The sequence below is a fragment of the Lepus europaeus genome, chromosome 12 (genome assembly GCF_033115175.1).
Source record: "Lepus europaeus isolate LE1 chromosome 12, mLepTim1.pri, whole genome shotgun sequence".
NCBI classification, from domain to species: Eukaryota; Metazoa; Chordata; class Mammalia; order Lagomorpha; family Leporidae; genus Lepus; species Lepus europaeus.
Window position 1 is genome coordinate 13,225,040 of NC_084838.1, and position 24,907 is coordinate 13,249,946.

General features: G+C 41.1%; 1 protein-coding gene across 2 annotated transcripts in view; it reads left to right on the plus strand.

Annotated features, from left to right (window-relative positions):
• Window positions 1-24,907, plus strand: part of MEGF9 (multiple EGF like domains 9) — a 115,219-nt gene that overhangs the window by 35,294 nt on the left and 55,018 nt on the right. For both annotated transcript variants that reach the window (XM_062207674.1, XM_062207675.1), the window contains exon 2: window positions 23,619-23,820. In XM_062207674.1, coding sequence (XP_062063658.1) covers window positions 23,619-23,820 — 202 coding nt within the window. The remainder of the gene's footprint in view (window positions 1-23,618; window positions 23,821-24,907) is intronic.

Sequence of the window (24,907 nt, forward strand, 5' to 3'; positions counted from 1 at the left end):
GTAAAAAAGCCCATATAAATTTGGAATAGTTACTAAGATAAAATAGCAATTCTGAAGCTACATGGTAATAATTCAGATAGACTAGTTATTCTTTTACTCTTTCAAGCTTATAGATGGTATTGATTTCTTTTAGTACATTCTAAATTTGATAGTGGCCTGACCGACTAAAATACACTTCAAAAGAATAATCAATGAACTCTTATTAAGTGGCAAAATTTGTCTATTTGAGACTCAGAGAGACAGAGATAGATGGTAGAGAGAATTCCTAGCCACTGATTCACTCCCCAAGTGCCCAAAATGGCTGGGGCTGGACCAGGCTGAATCTTGGAGCCAGGAACTCAATCAAGGTCTCCCATTTAAGTAGTAGGAATCCAATAAATTGAGCTATCCCCACTGCTTCCAGGATCTGTATTAGTAGGAAGCAGGAGTCAGGAGCTGGAGCCTAGAATTGAACCCAAGTATTCCAATGTAGGATTCAGGTGTTCTAACCAGCATCTTAACTGCTAGGTTAAATACCTGTCACAAAATTAATTTTACAAGCCTTAAAAATATATATACAAATGGAAAAATGATGACATAGAAGGCTAAGGGTTTTGCCCAGGATCAGGTAGCGGTTTGGCACTTTAGCATAATCCATATCTAAACTCTTGATTCTAAATTAGTATACTTGTTTCAGAGGTACTTGAAATACCAATTAGAAGTATTATTTTTGCTGTGAGAATATATTTAAGTCAAACAAATGTGACAAATATTAAATCATGAGTGTGTGTTTTTTTTTACTCTGAGGAGTACAATAAAGCTCACCAAACTAAAGCAAATACAAGTTCTGTGTCAAAGACTTAATTTCATAGTGTGAGCAACTATTTCTTTCCACCACACCATTCAGTAATCATTTGATGTGATGTCCCTTGCTCACAAAGAAAGCAGACTAAAACACACACACACACACACACGTTTAGTTGTAGAATTTGTTCCTTGCTTGCTTGCTTCCTTATCTCTTTGTCTCTCTCTCTCTCTCTCTTTTGGCCCTTTCTCTCTCTCTCTCTCTCTCTCTTTTTTAAAGATTAATTTATTTGAAAGTCAAAGTTACAGAGATGGGGAAAAACAGAGGCAGGGTGGGGGGACCTAGAGAGAGAGAGAGAGAGAGGGACCTTCCATCTGTTGGTTTACTCCCCAAGTGGCCGCAACGGTGAGAACTGGGCCAGACCAAAGCTGGGAGCCAGGAACTTCATCCAGGTCTCCCGCATGGGTTCAGGGGCCCAAGCACTTGGGCCATCTTTGGCTGATTTCCTAGGTGCATTAGCAGAAAGCTGGATGGCAAGTAGAGCAGCCAGGATTTGAACCGGTACCCATATGGGATTCTGGCACTGGAGACCGTGGTTTAACCTGCTAAGCCACAGCCTTAGCTTTTCTGCCTTTTTTTTTTAAGATTTATTTATTTATTTGAAAGGCAGAGTTATGGCAGAGGCAAAGGCAGAGGCAGAGGCAGAGGCAGGGAGAGGGAGAGGGGGGAGGGGATATATATATATATATATATATATAGAGAGAGAGAGAGAGAGAGAGAGAGAGAGAGAATATCTATCTTCCATTCGCTTGTTCTCTCCCCAAATTGCCACAATGGCTGGATGGAGCTGGGCTGATAGGAAGCCTGGAGCCAGGAGTTTCTTCTGGGTCTCCCACATGGGTGCAGGGGCCCAAGAACTTGGGCCATCTTCTGCTGCTTTCCCAGGCCATAGCAGAGAGCTGGATTGGAAGTGGAGGAGTGGGGACTGAAACCAGCACCCATATGGGATGCTGGCACTGCAGGCTACAGCTTTACCCACTAAGCCACAGTGCTGGACCCTCTTCTGCTTTTTGAAGGAGGTAGATCATGTGGGGAAATGAAATGAGGAAGGAATTGAAGTAAGCTAAATCTGAGTATGAATGTTGTCTCAACCACTTAAGTCTGTGGTCTTAGGCAATATTTAGCTTCTCTAAATTTTAAGTTTCCTGTTAATAAACTGGGACTTGTAATCCCCATCCTGCCAAGATTGTTGTGAAACTAAATTTTCACAAATAAAATGCCTGACAGAGACTGCGACATCGTAGGTAACTGTAGGTAACTGGTGATTCTTTTTTATTATTATAAATAATATTATATTTATTATATATAATATATATTTATTATTATAAATAATAATAGGAGCAGGCATTTGGTTTAGCAGTTAAAACACTGCTTGGGACATTTCCATTCCCTACTGGAGTGCTTGCATTGAAGTTCTGGCTCCAGCTTCCAATTCTGGCTTCCTGTTTATGTGTCTCCTAGGAGGCAGCAGGTGATGGCTCAACTACTAGGGTCCCTTCCACCCTTTTGGGAGACCTGGATTGAGTTTCTGACTTCTAGCTTCAACTGTTGCAGGTATTTGGGAAGTGAACCAGGAGATGAAAGAGTTCTGTCTCAATCTCTCTGCCTTTCAAATGAACAATAGTAGTAGCAGTAGTAGTAGTGGTGGTGGTAGAAGGAGTAGGAGTAGGAGTAGTAATAATGTTGACCTAGGGATTAAAATAAGCAGTTATGTGGAATAAGCTGTTATGGTTTAGGAAATCCAGAATTATGTCATTGTTAACTGGGTAAGATATGACCATCAATGGAAGACCTCATACCATGTACCTCAAAATTAAAGTCTTAAGAGAATCGAGAAAAAAATCATTAGGAATAATAAGAGAGTTCATCAAAATGTGACTATATATATCCCAAAAAATCTAAGTTAATAATTATTACTAATATGAATTAGAAGGTATAATGGGGGAAAAAAATCAAAGTTCCAACCACTACTGCTACTACTTCCACTAATAATAAAAGGTTTAGAGATAATCTCAACAAAATATGTATAAAATTCATATGCATGCTATAACGTTTCACTGATATAAAAGAAAACTGATTAAGTAGAGAGGAACACTATTGCTCATAGATAGGAAAGCTGAAGATTGTAAAGTTGCTAGTTCTTTGTTTTGTTTTGTTTTTGTTTTGACAGGCAGAGTGGATAGTGAGAGAGAGAGAGACAGAAAGAAAGGTCTTCCTTTTTGCCGTTGGTTCACCCTCCAATGGCCGCTGCGGCCAGCGCATCTCGCTGATCCGAAGCCAGGAGCCAGGTGCTTCTCCTGGTCTCCCATGCGGGTGCAGGGCCCAAGGACTTGGGCCATCCTCCACTGCACTCCCGGGCCATAGCAGAGAGCTGGCCTGGAAGAGGGGCAACCGGGATAGAATCCGACGCCCCAACCGGGACTAGAACCCAGTGTGCCGGCGCCGCAAGGCGGAGGATTAGCCTGTTAAACCACGACGCCGGCCTTTTTTTGTTTTGTTTTGTTTTGTTTTTGTTTTGACAGGCAGAGTGGATAGTGAGAGAGAGAGAGACAGAGAGAAAGGAAAGTTGCTAGTTCTTGATACATTGGTATTTAGGATGAGTGCAATTACAAGGAAAACTACATATGAGATTGATTTTTGGAGGGAATGTGGAAGTGGAGTTCAGATGGAAACATAAATAACTCTTAACAGCTAAAAGAAAATGTTAAGATTAATAATATATAAAACTGTCAATTATTAACTTTTAAAACTGTATTTGTATAAGAGTAGACAGATCAATTTAATAAATCAGAAATAGATTCTCATGTAAAAAATTATATTATGATACAAAAAGGTGGGCTTTATGGTACAGCAGGTTAGGTTGTCTTTTGGGATACCGGCATCCTGTACTAGAGTGCCAGTTCAAGTCCAAGCTGCTCTGCTTGTGATCCAGCTTTCTGCTAAAGCATCCTGGGAAGCAGTTGATGATGGCCCAAGAACTTAGGTCCCTGCCACCCATGTGGGAGACCTGGATGGAGTTCTGGGTTCATGGGTTAAGCCTGGCCCAGCCATGGCCGTTGCAGGCATTTGGGAAGGAACCAGCAGATAGAAGATCTCTCTGTGTCTTTCTCTCTCTCTGTCACTCTACCTTTCAAGTAGATGAAAATGTAAAAAGAACCAGCTTGTCCAGCCACTCATTTGCTGAAGGACATTTGAGTTATTTACAATTTATGGTGATTAAAAATAAAGCTACTATAAGCCGGCACCGCGGCTCACTAGGCTAATCCTCCGCCTTGCGGCGCCGGCACACCGGGTTCTAGTCCCGGTCGGGACACCGATCCTGTCCCGGTTGCCCCTCTTCCAGGCCAGCTCTCTGCTGTGGCCAGGGAGTGCAGTGGAGGATGGCCCAAGTGTTTGGGCCCTGCACCCCATGGGAGACCAGGAGAAGCACCTGGCTCCTGCCTTCGGATCAGTGCAGTGCGCCGGCCGCAGCACGCCTACCGTGGTGGCCATTGGAGGGTGAACCAACGGCAAAAAGGAAGACCTTTCTCTCTGTCTCTCTCTCACTGTCCACTCTGTCTGTCAAAAATAAAAAAAAGTAAAAAATAAAAAAAATAAAGCTACTATAAATATTCAGTTACACTTATGTGTAAACACAAGTTTTCATTTTTTTGAGAATTTATTTTATATTTATTTGAAAGGCAGAGTTACAAAGAGAGAGAGAGAGAGAGAGAGATCTCCATCTTCTGGTGTACTGCCCAGATGGCTGCAATGGCTAGGGCTGAGTCAAGCTGAAGCTGAGAACCAGGAGCTTCATCCAGGTCTCCCACGTGGGTGGCAGGGGCCCAGGTACTTGGGCCATCTCCCCCTGCTTTCCCAGGCGCATATAACAGGGAGCTGGATCAAAAGTGGAGCAGCCAGGACTGCAGCAGCCGACACTGAAACTGACGCTCATGTGGGATGTAGGCAGGCACTGCATGCGGTGATGTAACCTGCTGCACCACAATACCAGCCCCAAGTTTTCATTTCTTTTGGGTAGAAACCTAGGAGTGGAATTATTGGATCAAATGGTAGGTGTACATTTAACTTCATAAGAAACTGCTAAATTATTTTCTAAGCATAGCCACTCAAAATAAAAGACTTCTCCCTGGAGAATAGTCCAAAGACTATACTACATCTCCAGGGCCGAGATACCAGCTGCACAATAGAGAATGGGTGAATAATACATAATAGATGAATAGACGAATGATCAGAAATTATCTTTATGGAGCTCGCAGTCCAGTAAAGAATCTAATGAGGGAAGGAGTGAAGATCTTGTATGTATTTCTATGTTGGTGTGGGTAGAAAGGCAAGATGAGAGAAACAGCACATCAGAAAGGTGCTGTAAGACCGGCGCCGTGGCTCAATAGGCTAATCCCCGCCTGCCGCGCTGGCACACCGGGTTCTAGTCCCGGTCAGGGCGCCGGATTCTGTCCTGGTTGCTCCTCTTCCAGTTCAGCTCTCTGCTGTGGCCTGGAAGTGCAGTGGAGGATGGCCCAAGTGCTTGGGCCCTGCACCCGCATGGGAGACCAAGCAAAGCACCTGGCTCCTGCCTTTGGATCAGCGCGGTGCGCCGGCCGCAGCGGCCATTGGGGGTGAACCAACGGAAAAGGAAGACCTTTCTCTCTGTCTCTCTCTCTCTCACTGTCCACTCTGCCTGTCAAAAAAAAAAAAAAAAAAAAAGTGCTGTAAGGAAGAACTAACTGTCCCTTCTACTCATTTATTTTTTATTCAGTTATTTATATCAGTATCAATTCATAGATACTTAGTTACTTTTTAACTATCATCTCTAGATATGTTCTGATGATGCAATAAAATAGCGAGTGAGTAAATATAAAAAAAGATAGAGATAGAGCTGCTATTGGTGATTGTACAGCAATGTGAATGTACTTAATACCATGGAATTGAATACTTAAATTATTAAAATGATCAACTTTATGTTGTATATTTATTCAAAAAAATTCCCTGATATCCAGTAATATTTTCCCTGGTTATATAGTTAGCAACTTTGTGTAAATATTTAGACCTGGTTGTTTCAGGAAATAATTCAAATTTTTATTTGATCTGTACTTAAATTGTTACTAAGTATTACTATCACTCTGGTTCAGTTTAATCACCTATATAAAATATAGGGATGGGGCCAGCGTCTTGGCGCAGTAGGTTAATCCTCCGCCTGCAGTGCTGGCATCCCATATGGGCGCTGGTTTGAGTCCCGGTTGCTCCACTTCCAATCTAGCTCTCTGCTATGGCCTGGGAGAGCAGTAAAAGATGGCCCGAGTCCTTGGGCCCCTGCACCCACGTGGGAGACCCAGAAGAAGCTCCTGGCTCTTGGCTTCAGATGAGCGCAGTTCTGGCCATTGTGGCCATTTGGAAGGAAGACCTTTCTCTCTGTCTCTATCTCGCTGTCTGTAACTCTACCTCTCAAATAAAATAAATAAAATCTTTAAAAAAAAATAGGGACAATAAAGAGTTGATTTAACATATCCTCCAAAGAGTTCTTGAGAAAGCAAAGACAGCAAAGAAAATATAATAAGAATGGGGCCAGCACTGTGGCACAGCGGGTTAACACCCTGGCCTGAAGTGGCAGCATCCCATGTGGGCGCCGGGTTGAGACCTTCCACTTCCAATCCAGCTCTCTGCTATGACCTGGGAAAGGAGTAGAAGATAGCCCAAGTACTTGGGCCCCTGAACCTGTGTGGGAGACCCGGAAGAAGTTCCTGGCTCCTGGCTTCGGATTGGCACAACTCCGGCTGTTGCAGCCAATTCGGGAATGAACCAGAGGATGGAAGACTTCTCTCTCTCTCTTTCTCTCTGCCTCTCCTCTCTGTGTAGCTCTGACTTTCGAATAAATAAATAAACCTTTAAAAAAGAAAATATAATAAGAAGACACTAAGCCTGGCATTGTGGTGTAGTGGATAAAACCACTGCCTGTGGGGCCGGCGCTGTGGTGTAGTAGGTAAAGACACTGCCTGCAGTGCCAGCATCTCATATGGGTGCTGGTTCGAGTAACGGCTGCTCCACTTTCGATCCAGCTCTCTGCTATAGCCTGGCAAAGCAGTAGAAGATGGCCCAAGTGCTTGAGCCCCTGCACTCCTGTGGGAGACCTGGAGGAGGCTCCTGGCTTCAGATCAGCACAGCTCCGGCCATTGTGGCCATCTGGGAAGTGAGCTGGCAGATGGAGGAGAGCCTCTCTCTCTCTCTCTCTCTCTCTCTCTCTCTCTCTCTTTCTAACTCTGCCTTTTAAATAAATAAATCTTAAAAAAAAAAAAAAAAAAAACAAAAACCACTGCCTGTGATGCAAGCATTCTATATGGTTGCCGGGTCAAGTCCCAGCTCTTCTACTTCCAATCTAGCTCTCTGCTAATGATGTAGGAAAAGCAGTGGAAGATGGCCCAAGTGTTGGGGCCCCTGCCACTCAAGTGGTAAACCGGAATGAAGCTCCTGGCTTTTGGCTTTGGCCTGGAACAGCCCTGGCTACTGTGGCCAGTGCATGGAGGATCTCTCTCTCTCTCTGTCTCTCTCTGTCTCTCTGTAGCTCTTTCAAATCAATAAATAAATCTTAACAAAAAAAAAAAAAAGGCAACGCTGACTTTTCTAAGTGAGGATTCACATAATGAAAGCTAACTCATGGAAATTAATGAGAAGGGGTTTTCAGAAGACATTATAATTGAAAACATTTGAGTTGGGCCACTGGCATATGAGCTGTTTATTGCTAAGTAACAGAACTCCATGAACTTTAGTGTCTTAAAGCTGTAACAACGACTGTTTTTCATTCTGTGTGTGCTAGATGGTTCTGCTTATCTCTCCTGGGCTTCCTCATGTTGTGCATTGGCAAATTGGCTAGAACTAGAGGATCCAAAGTAGTCCCATTCATATGTTTGGGGCCTTAATGGAGATAGCTGAATAGCTGAGACTTTTCTCTCCAAAGAGTCTTTTTTTTGTTTGTTTTTTGACAGGCAGAGTTAGACAGTGAGAGAGAGAGACAGAGAGAAAGGTCTTCCTTTTCCATTGGTTCACCCCCCAAATGGCCAATATGGCCGGCGCTGCACCGATCCGAAGCCAGGAGCCAGGTGCTTCCTCCTGGTTTCCCATATGAGTGCAGGGCCCAAGCACTTTGGCCATCCTCCACTGCCTTACCGGGCCACAGCAGAGAGCTGGACTGGAAGAGGAACAACCAGGACAGAATCCAGTGCCCAGGGTACCGGCGCTGCAGGCTGAGGATTAGCCTAGTGAGCCACAGCGCCATATAAGACTCCATAGAGTCTTATATCATTCAGTTGTCTGGCCCAGGCTTCTCTACATCTGGATTCTAAATGATTGAAGTGAATGAGTGAAAGGTGCTCCGATACCTAGGTTGTGGAACTGTTAGTTCATTTATGCCACATTCATAAGGCCAGCCTAGGAGGCTGAGAATACCATTTGACTGGGAACATCACAATTCAAAGGGATGTGGGCACTGGGAGGCAGGATTCATTGGGATCTGTAACTACAGTGATCTACCATGGTTAGAATGGAAGAGAAAGGATAGGACTTGACCATAGTAACGTGTTCAGTAAGTGCTCATAGAATTTTTTATCGAATGACATGGAGACCAAGGGAAGAAAGAGTTTGAAAAAAAAACAAAAAAAACAAAAAGGATAAGCAAAAGCTTAAGAATATGGTCTTAGAAGGCTTTTATATTTGAGAGAACATTTTCAGTAAAGTTTGGGAAACAGTGCTGAGCAGTAAGGAAGGAACATGTGGTGAAGAAAAGGATGCAGTCTGTATTTTGATTTGAAAACATTTTATTTAGAAGATAAGAAGTAGTTAAACAGAACAGGGGATTTAAACAGAGTATGGCTTAGATTGTGCAAGGCTCAATATGTATTTGAAAGTAGATCCTGTAAAAAATGAAAGATTGAAAAGGCTGAAGTGGGCATGTGGAGTAGGCAGAGTAGAGTCCTGGAAATAGCGGGCAGAGGAGGTGAAAAAGAACACAACTGGAAGGATTGTTGAATCTGTTCTTTTTTTTTTTTTTTTTTTTGAAAAAGATATATTTGAAAGGCAGAGTGTTGGAGCAAGAGGGAAAGAACACACAGAGAGTGTCTTCCAATATTTCACCCACTGGTTCATTCCCCAAATTGTTGCAATAGCTAGAGCTTGCCCAGGATGAAGCCAGGAGACAGGAATTCTATCTGGGTCTCCCACATGGTGGCAGGAGCCCAAGCACTTGGGCCATCATCTGCTGCCTTCCTAGCCCACTAGCAGGGAGCTGTATCACCACTGCGTCACAATGCCAGCCCTCAACTGTTCAGTGTTGAAGGAGCTGGATACCCTGAAACTGGAGGGAAGGCTAAGTGGCTGGGCAAAGAAAGGAAGATTGAAAGAAGGTCCCAATTTCCATGAAGTTGGAAATGAAATCATCTCCTGATCTTAAGATAGAGTGGAAGTCTTACAGAGAAGAGAAACAGAATATCCAATGCAGACAGTAGGTTTGGAAACAATAAGATAAATAGGATTTTGGAGTAGTTCTAGAACTTTGGTGAAAGTCAAACTGTTAAAAGGCCATGTCGGAGCTGGCACTGTGGCTTTGAGGGTAAAGCTACCACCTACAGTGCCAGCATCCCATATGGGTACCAGTTTGAGTCCTAGCTGCTCCACTTCCGATCTAGCTCTCTGCTATGGCCTGGGGAAGCAGTAGAAGATGGCCCAAGTCCTTGGGCCCCTGCACCTGAATGGGAGACCCGAAAGAAGCTCCTGGCTCCTGGCTTTGGATCTGCCCAGCTCTGGCCATTGTGGCCATTTGGGGAGTGAACTAGTGGATGGAAGACCTCTCTCTCTCTCTCTCTCTCTCTCTTTCTGCCTTTCAAATAAATAAATAAATCTTAAAAAATAAAAAATACAGCCAGGTCTTCACATTGTGACTTTCTGTAACAATATGCTAGTAACATGATAGAAGACAGAGAGTGGGAAGTACAAAGAGCTTTTAAGGAACAAGAGATTTAGAATGCTAATGGGAGAAGTATTGCAGTGACTCATCAGGTATAGTAAATATTTTTATGTAATTTAGTCCAGTTATCTCTCTCTTCCACCCTTTCCATGATTTTAGGAAACTTGAATTATCATTCTAATTTTGGGTTAAGAGAAAGTTTCTCCTGCTAAAAAATTGTAGAAAGCCCCGGTTGCCCCTCTTCCAGGCCGGCTCTGTGCTGTGGCCAGGGAGTGCAGTGGAGGATGGCCCAAGTGCTTGGGCCCTGCACCCCATGGGAGACCAGGAGAGGCACCTGGCTCCTGCCATCGGAACAGCGCGGTGCGCCGGCCGCAGCGCGCCAGCCGTGGCGGCCATTGGAGGGTGAACCAACGGCGGAGGGGAGGACCTTTCTCTCTGTCTCTCTCTACTGTCCACTCTGCCTGTCAAAAAAAAAAAAAAAATTGTAGAAAGCTGTAATTTAACCAGTTCTAATTCTTACTTTCTGTCACCCTCCGACTCCATTTTAGAGCACTTATTTTCATATCCCATTTCTGATACCAATTTCTTGGAACAATTCCAGATTTCCAGGAAAGTTAAACATTTAGGGAGATAAAATGGTGAATATTTTATTCAGGTAGAAAGTCTCTTAACATCTATCTCATTCAATCCTCAGAAATAAAAGTGTCTTTGCTGTCATAGCACCTTATGTATTCTTTTCTTAAAAAAAGATTTATTTATTTATTTGGAAGTCAGAGTTAAAGAGACAGAGGGAGAGACAGGGAGAAAGATAATCTTACATCTGTTGGTTTACTCCCCCAATGGCCACATCAGCCAGGGCTGGTCCTGGCCAAAGCCAAGAGCCAGGACCTTCTGCCAGGTCTCCCATGTGAGTGGTAGGGGCCCAAGGACTTGGGCCATCCTCTGCTGCTTTTCCTAAGCCGTTAGCAGGGAGCTGGATTGCAAGTGAAGCAGCTGGGACTTGAACTAGTGCCCATATATGATGTCAGCATTGCAGGTGGCGGCTCTACCCGCTATGCCACAACACCAGTCTCAATATCAGAGACTATGATATAAGATGTATGCAAGTTTAGAGCTGCATCTTCTTAATGAATTGTGTATTTTATTCTTATGTAGTGACTAGACTATTTGTCCCCAATAATGCTTTTTTATTGCCTAGACATCATGTATCTTACATTAATATAGCTATATTAATTTTCTTCTGATTAATATTTAACTACTTCATCTTTTTCTATCGAGCTACTTTCAGCCCCTCTGAGAATTTTTGTTTTGTATCTTTTCTTCTTCTTCTTCTTTTTTTTTTTTTTTTTTTTGACAGGGAGAGTGGATAGTGAGAGAGAGACAGAGAGAAAGGTCTTCCTTTACCGTTGGTTCACCCTCCAATGGCCGCCGCGGCCAGCGCGCTGGGGCCGGCGCATTGTGCTGATCCGAAGCCAGGAGCCAGGTGCTTCTCCTGGTCTCCCATGCGGGTGCAGGGCCCAAGGATTTGAGCCATCCTCCACTGCACTCCTGGGCCATAGCAGAGAGCTGGACTGGAAGAGGAGCAACCGGGGACAGAATCCGGCAACCCGACCGGGACTAGAACCCAGTGTGCGGGCGCCTCAGGCGGAGGATTAGCCTATTGAGCCTCAGCGCCAGCCTGTTTTGTGTCTTTTCTAATCTGTTTGTAGCTGGATTTTGTGGGTTTTAATTCAATCTAAACATTGTTGTCTTTTAAATTGACTAGCCTAGAACTCAAAAGCTATATATATTGATCCCTACTATGCTAAGCCACTATAAATGTAAAGAAATATAAAAAAAAAAATTGCCCTCAATGAGCAATTTTAGACCTATGAGTTTTCTCTTTATTTTTTTAAAAGATTTATTTAGTTATATGAAAGGCAGAGCGGGAGAGAGAGAGAGAAAGAGACTATCAGTCTTCCCATCCTCTGGTTCACTCTCCAGGTAGCCACAATAGCTGGTGCTGGGTCAGATGGAAGCCAGGAGCAGCTGGGACTCCAATGTGGGACCCAGCATCCAAAGCAGCAGCTTAATCAGCTGCATGCACTACAGCACCCGCCCAAGTTTTCCCTTTAAGTATAGTACACACATTTAAAATTTTCAATAAAAATTGCTTTATATTTGTTAGGATTACTAGATATAATTTGATTACTAGATACAACCAATTGCTTGATTATAAAATAAGTTTTTATAAACCAAAAATAGTATATGTGGCCATATAAAATTTGACCTTTAATTATTTTTTTATGGTGGATGACAGAATTATCCACATTTATAGACTGAGACACTGAAACTCAGCTGTTAGACTTACTGAAGGTCAGAGAGTAAAGTTTGATTTAAGGGGGTTCTGGGTCTGTCAGGTGGTTTTTCTACTCATTTTCACAGGCAGAAGCTTCTCATTGTGAAAAGACATGGACTTTGGAGTTCCTTAGTTTGAGTCACAGTCCTTTCTCCAGTATGGATTAGTTGAATAATTTGTTTCGATTCTCTGAGATTCAGATTTCTCACAGGGTTGTGGTAGACTAAAGAAGAACTTTCTGTGTGTGGTTTCTATGTGATGTCTGATACACATGCAAGCATGCTGAATGACTGGGAATATCATCTTTGTTATTATTAGTAGGAAAAGCTGGCTTTTACCCTTCCCAGAGCTTGTCATCTTGTCTCATTAAGTAGAAGAATTGTCTTTGAATTGCGGAAAACTGGCAGTAAGCCAGGGGCAAATGCTAACAGCATAGCTCTTAAATGTGAGACAGAAAAATTTCAACAAAACCTCAGTTATATTACTCTATTTTTTCATGTGTCTACCATAAAATATAAGAAATGTTTTACTATGCTAAGTTGTGATTGAGAGTTTTAGTGGGTACAGTTTAATTCCAAAAGGTAAGGCTTAAAGCTTTTCTTCAAAAGTGATACCTTTAAAACTTTCCGCATTTCTACAGTCTGGTTTAACTCAAGAAATTCATCAACTTTAATATTAAGTTTCCCAGCTTTTCAAAGATTTGTGCTCCTACCCTGGCATAACATAAATGTGACACGTAATTTGAGTACCAGTGTTAACCTTTATAAAGAGTAAGGCCTTTTATAAATATTAAAAACTCTGTGTTGATTATTTCTTTTCCCTAGAAAGAGGCCTTTCTGAGACTCCTTTTCTCTAAACCTGCAAAGATGAAATATGGTCCCCATAAAAAGTACATTTTGTAATACACCATACACTTAGTAAATTGGGGCTGTGAAATAATATAAAATAATCAGGGCAGTGAAGATAATGTAGCTTGTTGGTTTTTTTTTTAAAGATTTATTTGAAATTCAGAGTTACACAGAGGAGAAGCAGAAAGAGAGTGTTCCATCTGCTGGTTCACTCCCCTGTTGGCTGCAATTGCCGGAGCTGCACCAATCTGAAGCCAGGAGCCAGTAGCTTTTTCTGGGTCTCCCACGCAGGTTCAGGGGCCCAAGAGCTTGAGCCATCTTCCACTGCTTTCCCAGGCCACAGTAGAGCGCTGGATCGGAAGTGGAGAAGCCAGGACTCGAACTGGAGCCCTTATGGGATGCCGGCATTGCAGGTGGTGTCTTTCTCCACTAGGCCACAGCTCTGGCCCCAGCATGTTGGCTTTTAAGAATAATTTGATATTCAAGTAAAGGTTTGAATTAAGTATTCCTTGATTCTGACACACTTTCTTTTTCTCTTTTCAATTTGAAAATCAGGAGAGACCTTCTTTGTTATATATCCTAATATAGGCTTTTGAAGGAGTGAAGTTCTATGTTGGATAGATTGGATACACTCAAAGTTGTTATACTTACATGCATTTTCCTGGTCTTTGTATAAACAGTTAGGTTTTTAATGATGAATCTCAAAAGGAAATAAACAATTTTATGTGAAAAAAAGGATGGCAATCCTATATATAGTTGTCTTTCAGTTTGTCCTGTTTCTACCTCATTCTTCATAGGCACAATTACAGCTCAAGACTTAAGTTAGAGCCAAGAGTAAAAGAAAAGATTCTACTACCTTTAGTTAATTAGCATTTTAAATCTTAAATGTTCCCCCAACTCCTTATGCAATGATCAGCAGAAGCATTAATCACTTCCCGTTGTCTTAATTGTAATGTTTGCTTTGGAAAACAGAGTCATTGCTTAGGTCCCCTGTTGTTTTTAGTACCACAGCGCAGCTAAAGTAGTTGTTTGTGGCACACCAGTGCATCCCTCCAGCGAAATTTAAGAAACTTATCTAGTAAGACCTCTTTGCTTTTTAAAGAAAAGTTTTGGCTTATTCTAAAATTTATTTTTAAAAGTTTTAAAAAGATTTATTTATTTATTTATTTGAAAGGCAGAGTTACAGAGAGAGGCAGAGAGAGAGAGAGAGAGAGAGAGAGGTCTTCCATCTGCTGGTTTACTCCCTAGATGGCCGCAATGGCTGGAGCTGGGCTGATACGAAGCCAGGAGCCAAGAGCTTCTTCCAGGTCTCCCATGCAGATGTAGAGGCCCAAGGACTTGAGCCATCTTGTACTGCTTTCCCAGACCACAGCAGAGAGCTGGATTGGAAGTAGAGGGGCCAGGACTCAAACTGGTACCCATATGGGATACCAGGCAACGGCTTTACCTGCTAAGCCACGGTGCCAGCTCCCTCTAAAATTTATATCCAATAAAATTTACCTATTTGATGTTCAGTTTTATTAGTGTTTTAATAAAAGATTTATTTATTTGAAAGGCAGAGTTAGAGAAAGAGAGTCGTTTACCTCCCCTCCCTCATGGCTGCAATGGCTGCAATGGCTGGGGCTGGGCCAGGCCTAAATCAAGAGCCATGAGCTTCTTCCAGGTCTCCCACATGGGTACACGGGCCCAAGGACTTGGACCATCCTCTGCTGCTTTCCCAGACACTTAGCAAGGAGCTGGATTGGAAGAGGAGCAGCTGGGACTTGAACTGGTGACCATATGGGCTGCTGGCATCACAGAGGAAGGTTTAACCTACTGAGCCACAGAGCTGGCTTCTGTTGTATTAGTTTATACAGATACATAATCAAGATACAAAATGGGCTTGCCATTGGTATGTCACTGTTTGAAATGCCTGCATACCCTATTGGAGTACCTGTTTGGAGTCCTGGCTACTATGCTCCCAATCCAGCTTCCTGATAATGCAAATCCTGGGAGGCAACAGATCATGGCTCCAGTGCTTGGACCCCTGCTACCTGTATGGAAAACATCAATGGAATTCTGGGCCCCTGGTCAGCCTGGCTTCTTTCTGTGAGTGTATGCATTTGAGATTCATGTATGTTCTTGCATGTTAATGGTTATTCTTTATTATTGAGTTGTACTCCATAGTCTTATCCATTTACAATTGAAGGACATTTGGGTAGTTTACAGATTGTAGTGATTATGAATATAGCTGCTATAAATATTTGTATGCAACTTTTTGTGTGAATGTAAATTTTTACTTCTCTTGGATAAATACCTAGGAGTGGAATTGCTGTGCTATATGGTAAATGTATATTTAACTTTATTTAAAAAAAAACTTTATAAAAATCCATCAAATTATTTTCCAAAGTGTCTGTACTAGTTTGTACTTAGAACAACAAAATTGGAACTCCTACTTGTTCTGCATCCTTGCCAGCAATTGGTGTTGTCAGTTTTTTGATTGGTATTTTCAGGTTTTTTTATTGGTATTGTCAGTTCTAGGTGTTACTTGCTGCCTTTGTAGTTTGTTCTTTGACTTCCATTCAGTGGATATCCTTAAAATATTTTCATTGTGTGTTTGGAGAATAGAATTAGTTCCAGCTATTTTACAAGTAGACTTGTTCTAACTTTATAATAACTGTGCTATTTCTTTCATACATATGCCAGAATCTTGTAGATACCAAATGAATACATATTATTTATTAGATACAAAAGTATAATATATGTTCAAATATTAAAGATAACATTTATTGTTATATTGGTTAGCTATTTTGCTTTGTGTATTTTTTGCCTTATTTAATTTTTTTTTTTTTAACAGGCAGAGTGGACAGTGATAGAAAGAGACAGAGAGAAAGGTCTTCCTTTACCGTTGGTTCACCCTCCAATGGCCGCTGAGGCCGGCGCGCTGCGGCTGGCGCGCCACGCTGATCCGAAGGCAGGAGCAGGTGCTTCTCCTGGTCTCCCATGGGGTGCAGGGCCCAAGCACTTGGGCCATCCTCCACTGTACTCCCTGGCCACAGCAGAGAGCTGGCCTGAAAGAGGGGCAACCGGGACAGAATCCGGCGCCCTGACCGGGACTAGAACCTGGTGTGCCGGCGCCGCTAGGCGGAGGATTAGCCTATTGAGCCACGGTGCCGGATACAACCTTATTTAATTTTCAAGCATTAGATCACAGTTAATTGAGAAAAAATAAGGAACAGGAAGAAGGTAGAGGAATAAGAGATTATTCACTGGGAAGTTGGGAAGATATGTTTATTCTTTGACCTTAGGATGCAATGTAAGAAGGGGTAACAATAATTCCAGTATGGTAAGCACTGACATGACTATATGAGCTCAGTTCTTTAACCTCTCCAGATGCTTTATCTCCCGGAATCAGCTTATTCCATGTAATAATAAGCCCAATAAACTTATTTTCTCCATTATTATAGATGAACTCTAGAAATTGGCTCACAAAGTGTTTTCTGATAAAGATTAGCATGCATATTCAAATAGAGATATAAAGTTTCTAGATTTTTTTTTAAAAAAAATATTTATTTTATTTATTTGAAAGGCAGAGTTAGAGAGAGAGGGAAGGAAAGCTGTCTTCCATCCACTGGTTCACTCCCCAAATGGCCACAACAGCCAGAGCTGGGCCACATTGAAGCCAGGAGCCAGGAGCTTTATCTGCCTTCCATGTAGGTGCAGGGGCCCAAGTACTTGAGCCATCTTCTCCTGTTTTCCCAGACACATTAGTAGGGAGCTGGATTGGAAGTGGAACAGCCAGGACTTGAACTGGCACCCATATGGGATGCCAGGGCTGCAGGCATTGGCTTAACCTACTATACCACAGTGCCCCCATGTTTCTACACAATTTGAAGCCCAAGAGGAAAATTCTTCCCTTATTGTAAGGAATATTTGAAAAAGATTAAAAACTGGTAGTGTTTTTCAAAAACATGTCTTATCAATATTAATTAGCTTATTTTATTAAAACATTTATTTTGAAATACTTATTGTTTATATTGATAGCATTCTTAAGATATGTTCAGGTGTTTAAATTTACTAATTGAATACATATTTTTATTTTTAATTTTGGTTACAATATTAAATAATGAGCCTTATTATATTTTAAATACATTTCTTCTAGTTTTTGGTCATTTGAGATTGGACAGAAGATACCATTAATACCATAATACATTTTGTTTGTCTTCTCAATACTGTAAGAATGGGAAGTTTAGGAGTAGTCTAGAGTAGTGTTGAGGTTTCTGTATTCTTTAATTGATAAACAAGAGTAAAGTCACTAAAGAATGAATGAAAAGGAATCTGAAATTGAGTTTTTCAAAGGAATTTACAAAATTTTGCAGAAGGCTGTCAGTAGAATTTCATATTCCTGTGAGTGCTCCATATTGGTAACAAATTTTTTTTTTATTAACTGTTCTTAAGTGCAACACTTTTGTGTGTTTTTTAAAGATTTATTTACTTATTTATTTGAAAGCCAGAGTTTCAGAAAGAGAGAGACAGAGATGGGGGGGGGGGAGAAAGAGAGAGAGAGAGAGAAGGAATGAGAGAGAGAGAGAGAGAAAGAGAACCTTCTTTGTGTTGGTTCACTCCCCAGATGACCACAATGGCTAGAGCTGGGCCGATTCAAAGCCAGGAGCCAGGAGCTTTTTCTGGGTCTCCGATGTGGGTGCAGGGATCTGAGGACTTGGGCCATCTGCTGCTTTCCCAGGTGCATTAACAGGGAGCTGGACCGGAAATACAGCCCCTGTGACTTGAACCCGTGCTCCTATGGGATACCAGCGCCTGAGGTGGTATCTTTACCTGCTCTGCCACAGCACCGGCCCTAACACTTTATAATCACTTTAATTTAGCAGTAGTACTGTTATCAAGTTAACAATTTTTTGTTCTGAGAAATTTTCATCGTGAATTGATGGAGGACACAATTTTTTTTCACTTTCTTACTCTGATTTTTCATTTATGGCTTTTATAGTTCATTTTTACCTGTAAAAGGCTAATATACTATTGAGCCAAAATGAGCTTCCTGGTATTTCAGTTCATTACAGCACTCAGAAAGAGCTTCAGAACAGGCCCACACAGAGAGGTCATATTCCTTAGGAAAGACTATATAATTAGTATTTTTAGAAAACTTCCATCATTAGTACAAAGTCACTGGAAATACCAGAACAGACTAAAAATTCTCAGGAAGATATAATGGACTTCTCACAGAGCAGGAACATGAGGTGGTTAAAACTTGAGTGGAAAGAAAAGTCCACCAGGTACAAAAGACAGGAGACTTAGGGAACTTGTAAGCAAAATTGCTCCTTTTTTTAAGTTCTAGAAATGCCATCTCTTGGTACTTGGTAAGGACTATTTGAAAAAGTGCATCGATTGATTTGATACAGTGATTGCTTTGGATACATTTACATCAAATTTACCCCAGAAGTTTAAGAACTCAGGGAGGGGGAAAATTCCCACTTACTGTTTTTTCTGGGACTTTATATTTCCATTTTCAAATGCTTGTAGCAGTTTGGCACCAGATTTCAGTTTCTATTCTTTTTCAGGATTCAGGTAACTATATTTCATTATTCTTCAGAAACCATACAACAAAAAGACAGCAGCTACAACAAAAACAACTGCCAAAGTTGTGATCTCCTGTGAACATTGACATTATTCTTCTCTAATTATTTCGCTATAGAGCTTTCCAAAGAATTACAGGGTTTTTAAAGGAAACTTGATGTTTACTTGGTAAAGGGTTTATTCTGTATTTGCTATCAGGCAAACACATGAGCTTTTTCGCATTTCATTTGCACTTGTTTGTGATTAGCTTTTGGTTTCCTTTTCATATTGTTTCATTCGCATTAACATCCATACTGGCAAAGTACCATTAATCATGTTGCAGGCTCCTTTGGGTCATCTTAGTGTCTAAAGATTCCACCTCATTAAGTCAGTACTTCCTTGCTTGTCTTTGGCTTATAGGTCCTTTTTGTTGCGTCTGCCAATTAAACTTTCTTTCTCCTTTTTTTGTATTGCCAAACTTCTACTAAAGAGAGTGCATTATTCCTGCATTAACTCCTATCTGACTCTACATGAATGTCCAGAACTGTGAAGGGTCCGAGTATTTACTCTATTTACAAGCTAACAAATGGTCTTGACATAATTTAACTAATGAGCACAGTGTTTCACATTTATTACCGTTGCTTATACTATTCATTTGACTTGGGCCATTTCATTTGCTTGTAGTCACTGGGTAGAGCTTTGGATTCTGAGCTACAAACCAAATAGATGCACATGCTCTCTGGCAATGGTGTGCTTTGCTGCTGTTTCCTTTTCTTTGGTTGAGTTGGAGAGAAGTATTAACATGATAGTACATCGTCATCTTGAATTGGTAGCTCCCTTCCTACTGCTAGGGTGATCTCTCTTGCTGACATATTTGCCATTCACCCTGCTGTGGTTAGTATGATTAGTATCAAAGGCACATTGTTGATAAATGCTCATTTTTTAATCCCCTCTGAAATTATATTCTAATCCTTCTGTTTTTATCACTGCATTTGTAGGTATAAATATTGATAATGTATGGAGCCCAGTATGTATAGGATGTCTTCTTATTCTCTGAAGTTGACCCATAACTTGGATTTCTGCATAGCGAGACACTAATTCTGTTTCCTGTTTTCAAAAGATGCTATGGCAATAAACCCATTCCTGGGCTTCCAGATTTTATCCATAGTGTGTGACAAAACTGTGGCCTAGGAATCTAAAATCTATGTTATTTTATCTGGTATCTCTTTCCACTTCTTTTCTAGCTGTTGTGATTATTGCAGTACTCCAAACCACTGCGTCTTAGGGGCTGAGTGTTATAGAAACTATCATTATGTCCTGTTTATAGATGAGAAAATGGAAGCAAAAGGAGTTAACTAACTTGCCTAAGGTTATCAAGTTAGTGAGAGAACAGGAATTTAAACCTTCACTTGTCTGCCTCTAAAGTCTGTGCTCGGAGCTAGTTCAATTATGGCCTCTTCAAATTATTGCCATATGAGACTGTAGGTCATAGATGTTATGAGTTCACAGTAAGGGAAATAGAGTTTCTGGAGGAAGGAGTTTCAGCTGACTCTCGAAATAGGGGATAGGTTTGATTATGTGGAGAAAAGAAATTGCTCCAAGCTGCACAGAATGAGCCAGAGTTCAAAGAGGGAATGAACAAGAGTATGTCATAGAATAATGAAGAGATTGGATTGACCCTAATAATAACCAATGAGTTTGAAAGTTTATCCATTAGAGTTTTACTGAAAAAAAAAATAGTGTTTTTGTCTTGGAGTTCTTAGATTAATTGGGTTCTTTTAAAAAAATAGTTAATCTTATCTCATTCATTAGGACACTGATTTAATTTTTAGATGGAAATGCATTAGTAAGGAAATAATATAGTAAAATTCAATCTTAATTAAAGAGTTCTTTAGTCTTTTCAGTTTTCTTGAGCTGGTTCTGCCCACACACGCAAAGTTAGTTTAACTTGCAATAAATTGGTCCAGCAGGAGGAGTTGAATGTATATTGAATTTCTGCCAGGTTTCAGATGAAAAATGTTATTTTAAGATTCTGGTCATTTGGGTAGAGTGAAAGTCTTATCATGAAGTTGTTGTTGGAAGCTTTACTTAAAAGACCACTGAACATGGCTTTGTTATTTACAAAAAACCACTACACACACATACCCAGCAAGTCAGTGTCATGTGAAAAGATTTAACTGTCAAAGAAAAGTCCAGAAAAAAGATTCTTGATTGTGATGGAAAACCGGTTCCCTCCCTAAACTTGGGGCTGAAAGAAATCTGAACTCTCCTTTGGTTTTTGTAATCAATTCACCAACAAATTTGAAAAATACATAAAATAAATAAATCTTCCACTAGTACATTATCATTAATTTGTTATATTTACAGATTAGAAGTATGAAGAACAGGGAAATAAACTAACAACAAAGGTTAGGAACAGAAGCGTGGGAGATACAGAATTTGCCAAATTGGTGTTTGTGGAATCTTTTGTGTTGATTTTGTATGTAAGCTGCTTTGATTACATAAAGAATTTTGAAGCCTGGTTTCCTTTTCTAGAACAGAGAAACAAATCCTTTTTTAATTTTCTGTGTCAAACTTTTAGTTATCCAATAACTTTTAAAAATTATTTACTTACTTATTCGAGAGTCAGAGAGAGTATTCCCATTTGCTGATTCACCTCCCAAATGTCCTTAATGGATAGAACTGGACAAGGGCTGAAATTGTGAGCCAGGAGTGGAAATCTGGGACCCTGGAGCCAGGAACTTAATCCAAGTCCCCCGTGTAGGTGACAGGAACTCGAATAATTACTTGAACCAACAACACTGCCTCTCAGGGTTTGTAGTGGGGCAGGAAAGTTAGAATTGGGAGCTAGAGCTAGAGCCAGATATTGAAACCAGGTACTCCCGTGTAAAATGTAGGTATCTTTTTTTTTTTTTTTAAGATTTATTTATTTATTTGAAAGTCAGAGTTACAGAGAGAGGGAGAGACAGAGATCTTCCATCCAGTGCTTTACTGCCTAGATGGCTTCAATGACCAGGGAGGGGCCAGGCCGAAGCCAGGAGCCAGGAGCTTCTTCTGGGTATTCCATGTGGTTGGCAGGCCCAAGCACTTGGGTCATCTTCAGCTGCTTTTCCCAGGCCATTGGCAGAGACATGGATTGGAAGTGGAGCAACTGGTACGCTAACCAGCACTCATTTGGGATGCCAGTGTTGCAGGTGGCAACTTTACCCACTATGCCACAATCCCAGCCCCAAATGTAGGTGTCTTAATTGCCACCTGAAATGCTAAGTAAAACTCACTAACTCTTTTGAAACAATAAAAATAACAAAATATTTTTCAAGCTAAACTTTTTTCAGGACAATGGCATTTATATAGTACATTACCTATTTAGAAGTACAGTTTGTACCATAGATTTCTCTCAGTTCTTTTTTTTTTTTTTTTTTTTTTTTTTTTTTTGACAGGCAGAGTGGATAGTGAGAGAGAGAGACAGAGAGAAAGGTCTTCCTTTGCCGTTGGTTCACCCTCCAATGGCCTCTGCGGCCGGCGCATCGTGCTGATCTGAAGCCAGGAGCCAGGTTCTTTTCCTGGTCTCCCATGCGGATGCAGGGCCTTCCCGGGTCATAGCAGAGAGCTGGTCTGGAAGAGGGGCAACCGGGATAGAATCCGGCACCCCAACCAGGACTAGAACCTGGTGTGCTGGCGCCGCAAGGCGGAGGTTTAGCCTGTTAAGCTACGGCACCGGCCCTCTCAGTTCTTTAAAAATAAATTCACAAATATTTTGAATGATTTTTTAAAAGATTTTTATTTATTTGATAGAGTTACACCGAGAGAGACAGAGACAGAGAGGGGAGAGAGAAAAAGGAGAGAAAGAGAGAGATCAATCTTCCATCTGCTAGTTCACTCAATAAGTGGCCACAATGACTGGGGCTGAACCAGGCCAAAGCCAGGAGCCAGGAGATTTCCTCCAGATCTCCCATGTGGGTGCAGAGGCCCAAGCACTTAGGCCATCCTCCTTTGCTCTCCCAGGTGCACTATCAGGGAGCTGGATCAGAAATGGAGCAGCTGGGACTCAAACTGGTACCCATATGGAATGCTGGCACTGCAGACAGCAGCCCAACCTGCTGCCCCAGAGTGTCGGCCCTGCAGTTGATTTTTTTTTTTAAGATTTATTTTACTTATTTGAAAGGCAGAGCAACATGGAAGGAGAGATCAAGAAAGAAATCTCCCATCTGCTGGCTCACTCCCCAAATGGCCACAATGGCTGGGGCTGGGCCAGGCTGAAGCCAAGAGCCTGGAGCTTCATCTGGGTCTCCCATGCGGTTGCAGAAACCCAAGCACTGCTGCTTCTCATGGTGCACATTGGCAGTAAGCTGGAATCAGAAGCAAAACTGAGATTCAATCCCAGGCACTTCAATATAGGATTCAAGCATCTCAAGTGATATCTTAACTACTGGGTCAAATGCCTGCCCCGTAGAAATGTTTATTTTCTAAAACTTTACATTTGAAAAAGACTCAAATTTTGACTGGTTTTAGCTTACTGATAAAAAAGAACCTGTGGTTTTTTCATCTCTGGTTTTTTTTTTTTTTTTTTTTTTTTTCATCATTTCCTCATAAAGTTTCAATTCTCCATTAACTTCTTCCTGGGCAGAACATAATAGTTCGTGGTTCCAGCTGTAGCACAATTTTGTATGACCTTGTATACACTGTCAGAGTTAATAATTTGAGCCTAAGGTGATTTCTGCTGCTATACAATGGGTTTATTTATTATTGAACATTTCCAATATATACCTGCCTTTGGACACTTTTGATCCAGAAAAATTAATAATCTACAAACCCACAAGCAGATTGGGGTGTAACAAAGAGGGATAGGAGGTGAAGAGTACTAGAAAGGAAACTGAGAATGTTAGCTGTATAATTATGAACTGTACATAATTTTATATCCCCTATATATTTCTCAATTTAAATAAACAGGATAGAATGTAAATTTGAACTAGTACTGATTGTATCTAGCCTGACAGAGTTGTCATGAATATTGTATCAAGAAAAATAGAGTTTGTTTTACTAAGAATGCATTAAATGTTAGTTGAAGCGTTTCTTTCCTTTTCTTCTCAGAGTATGTGTGTAACTGCTCCAGGATCGGAAGCCTGGATGTGAATCTCTGCAACCAGACCACAGGGCAGTGTGCGTGTCAGCGAGGTTATCAGGGTCTTCAGTGTGAGTCCTGCCAAGAGGGCTTCTACCTGAATCACACCTCCGGGCTCTGCCTGCCGTGTCGCTGCAGTCCACACGGAGCAGTAGGCATACTCTGCAACAGGTAAGCAGCCGAGGCCGGAGGCGAAGCTCGTTTTATTTTACCGAGAATAAACAAAGGGCTCCTGCTCTCAAGGACAAGTCTAGTTTAATAAAGGAAGAAAAGAGCCCTAGACTTGCAACATGTGTTGTATACTTTGATTCTCTCACTTTGTGTGTTATATTTAATGTCAGGATTTGAAAACTTTTGATTTGTTGATGTAGTTCTTCACAAGCCCCTGAGTCACCAATTTTACTCTGTGTTAATGTCTCTAAATTTCATGGAAAGAAGTTAAGGAATCTGCTTTCAGCCATTTCCTGGGAGAATGTTCTTGTTGTGTATATTAACATATCATTGAACTGTGATGAAATTTTTTTTTCTTATCAAAATTCTGGATTTGTTTCTTTGGACATCTAAGGCTTAAATTTGCTGTTATTAATTTTTTTAAAAAACTATGGATAAATATATTGGTTTTATTCTATTTACCTTCACATTTCTGAAATCAAACTAGAATTACCTTTATTTTTTAATTGGAGGTGACTTAATGTAGTGGAACAATGACTTGTTTTCTGAGAGTTTGCCTTCTGTTATACAGAAAGTCATTATTCTTTGACCTTGTACGAAGTACTTGGCTTTTTGAGGACCCGCAAGTGAAAAAGCTAAGAAGACAATGTTAGGTAATGAAAAGAACACAAGCTTTAGAATTAGTGTAACTTGAAGGACCAGTGTTCTGATGCAGTGGGGTAAGCTGCTGCTTGCCATGCCAGCATCACATATCAGAGTGCCAGACTGAGTCCCAGCTGTTCTGTTCCTGGTGCAGCTACCTGCTAATATGCCCAGGAATGCAGTGGAAGATGGTCCAAGTCCTTGGGCCCCTTCTACCTATGTGGGAGATCAGGATAGAGTTCCTAGTTCCTGGCTTTGGCCTTGCCTACCCTTGGAAATTGCTGCCATTTGAGAAGTGAACCAGCAGGTGGAAGAACACTCTCTTTTTCTCTATATCTGTCTCTCCCTTTCTCTGTCACTTTGCCTTAAAAATAAATACATCTTAAAAAAAATATTAGTGTAACTTGAGTATGAATCCACACTTAAGAGCTGTGTACCTTGAACA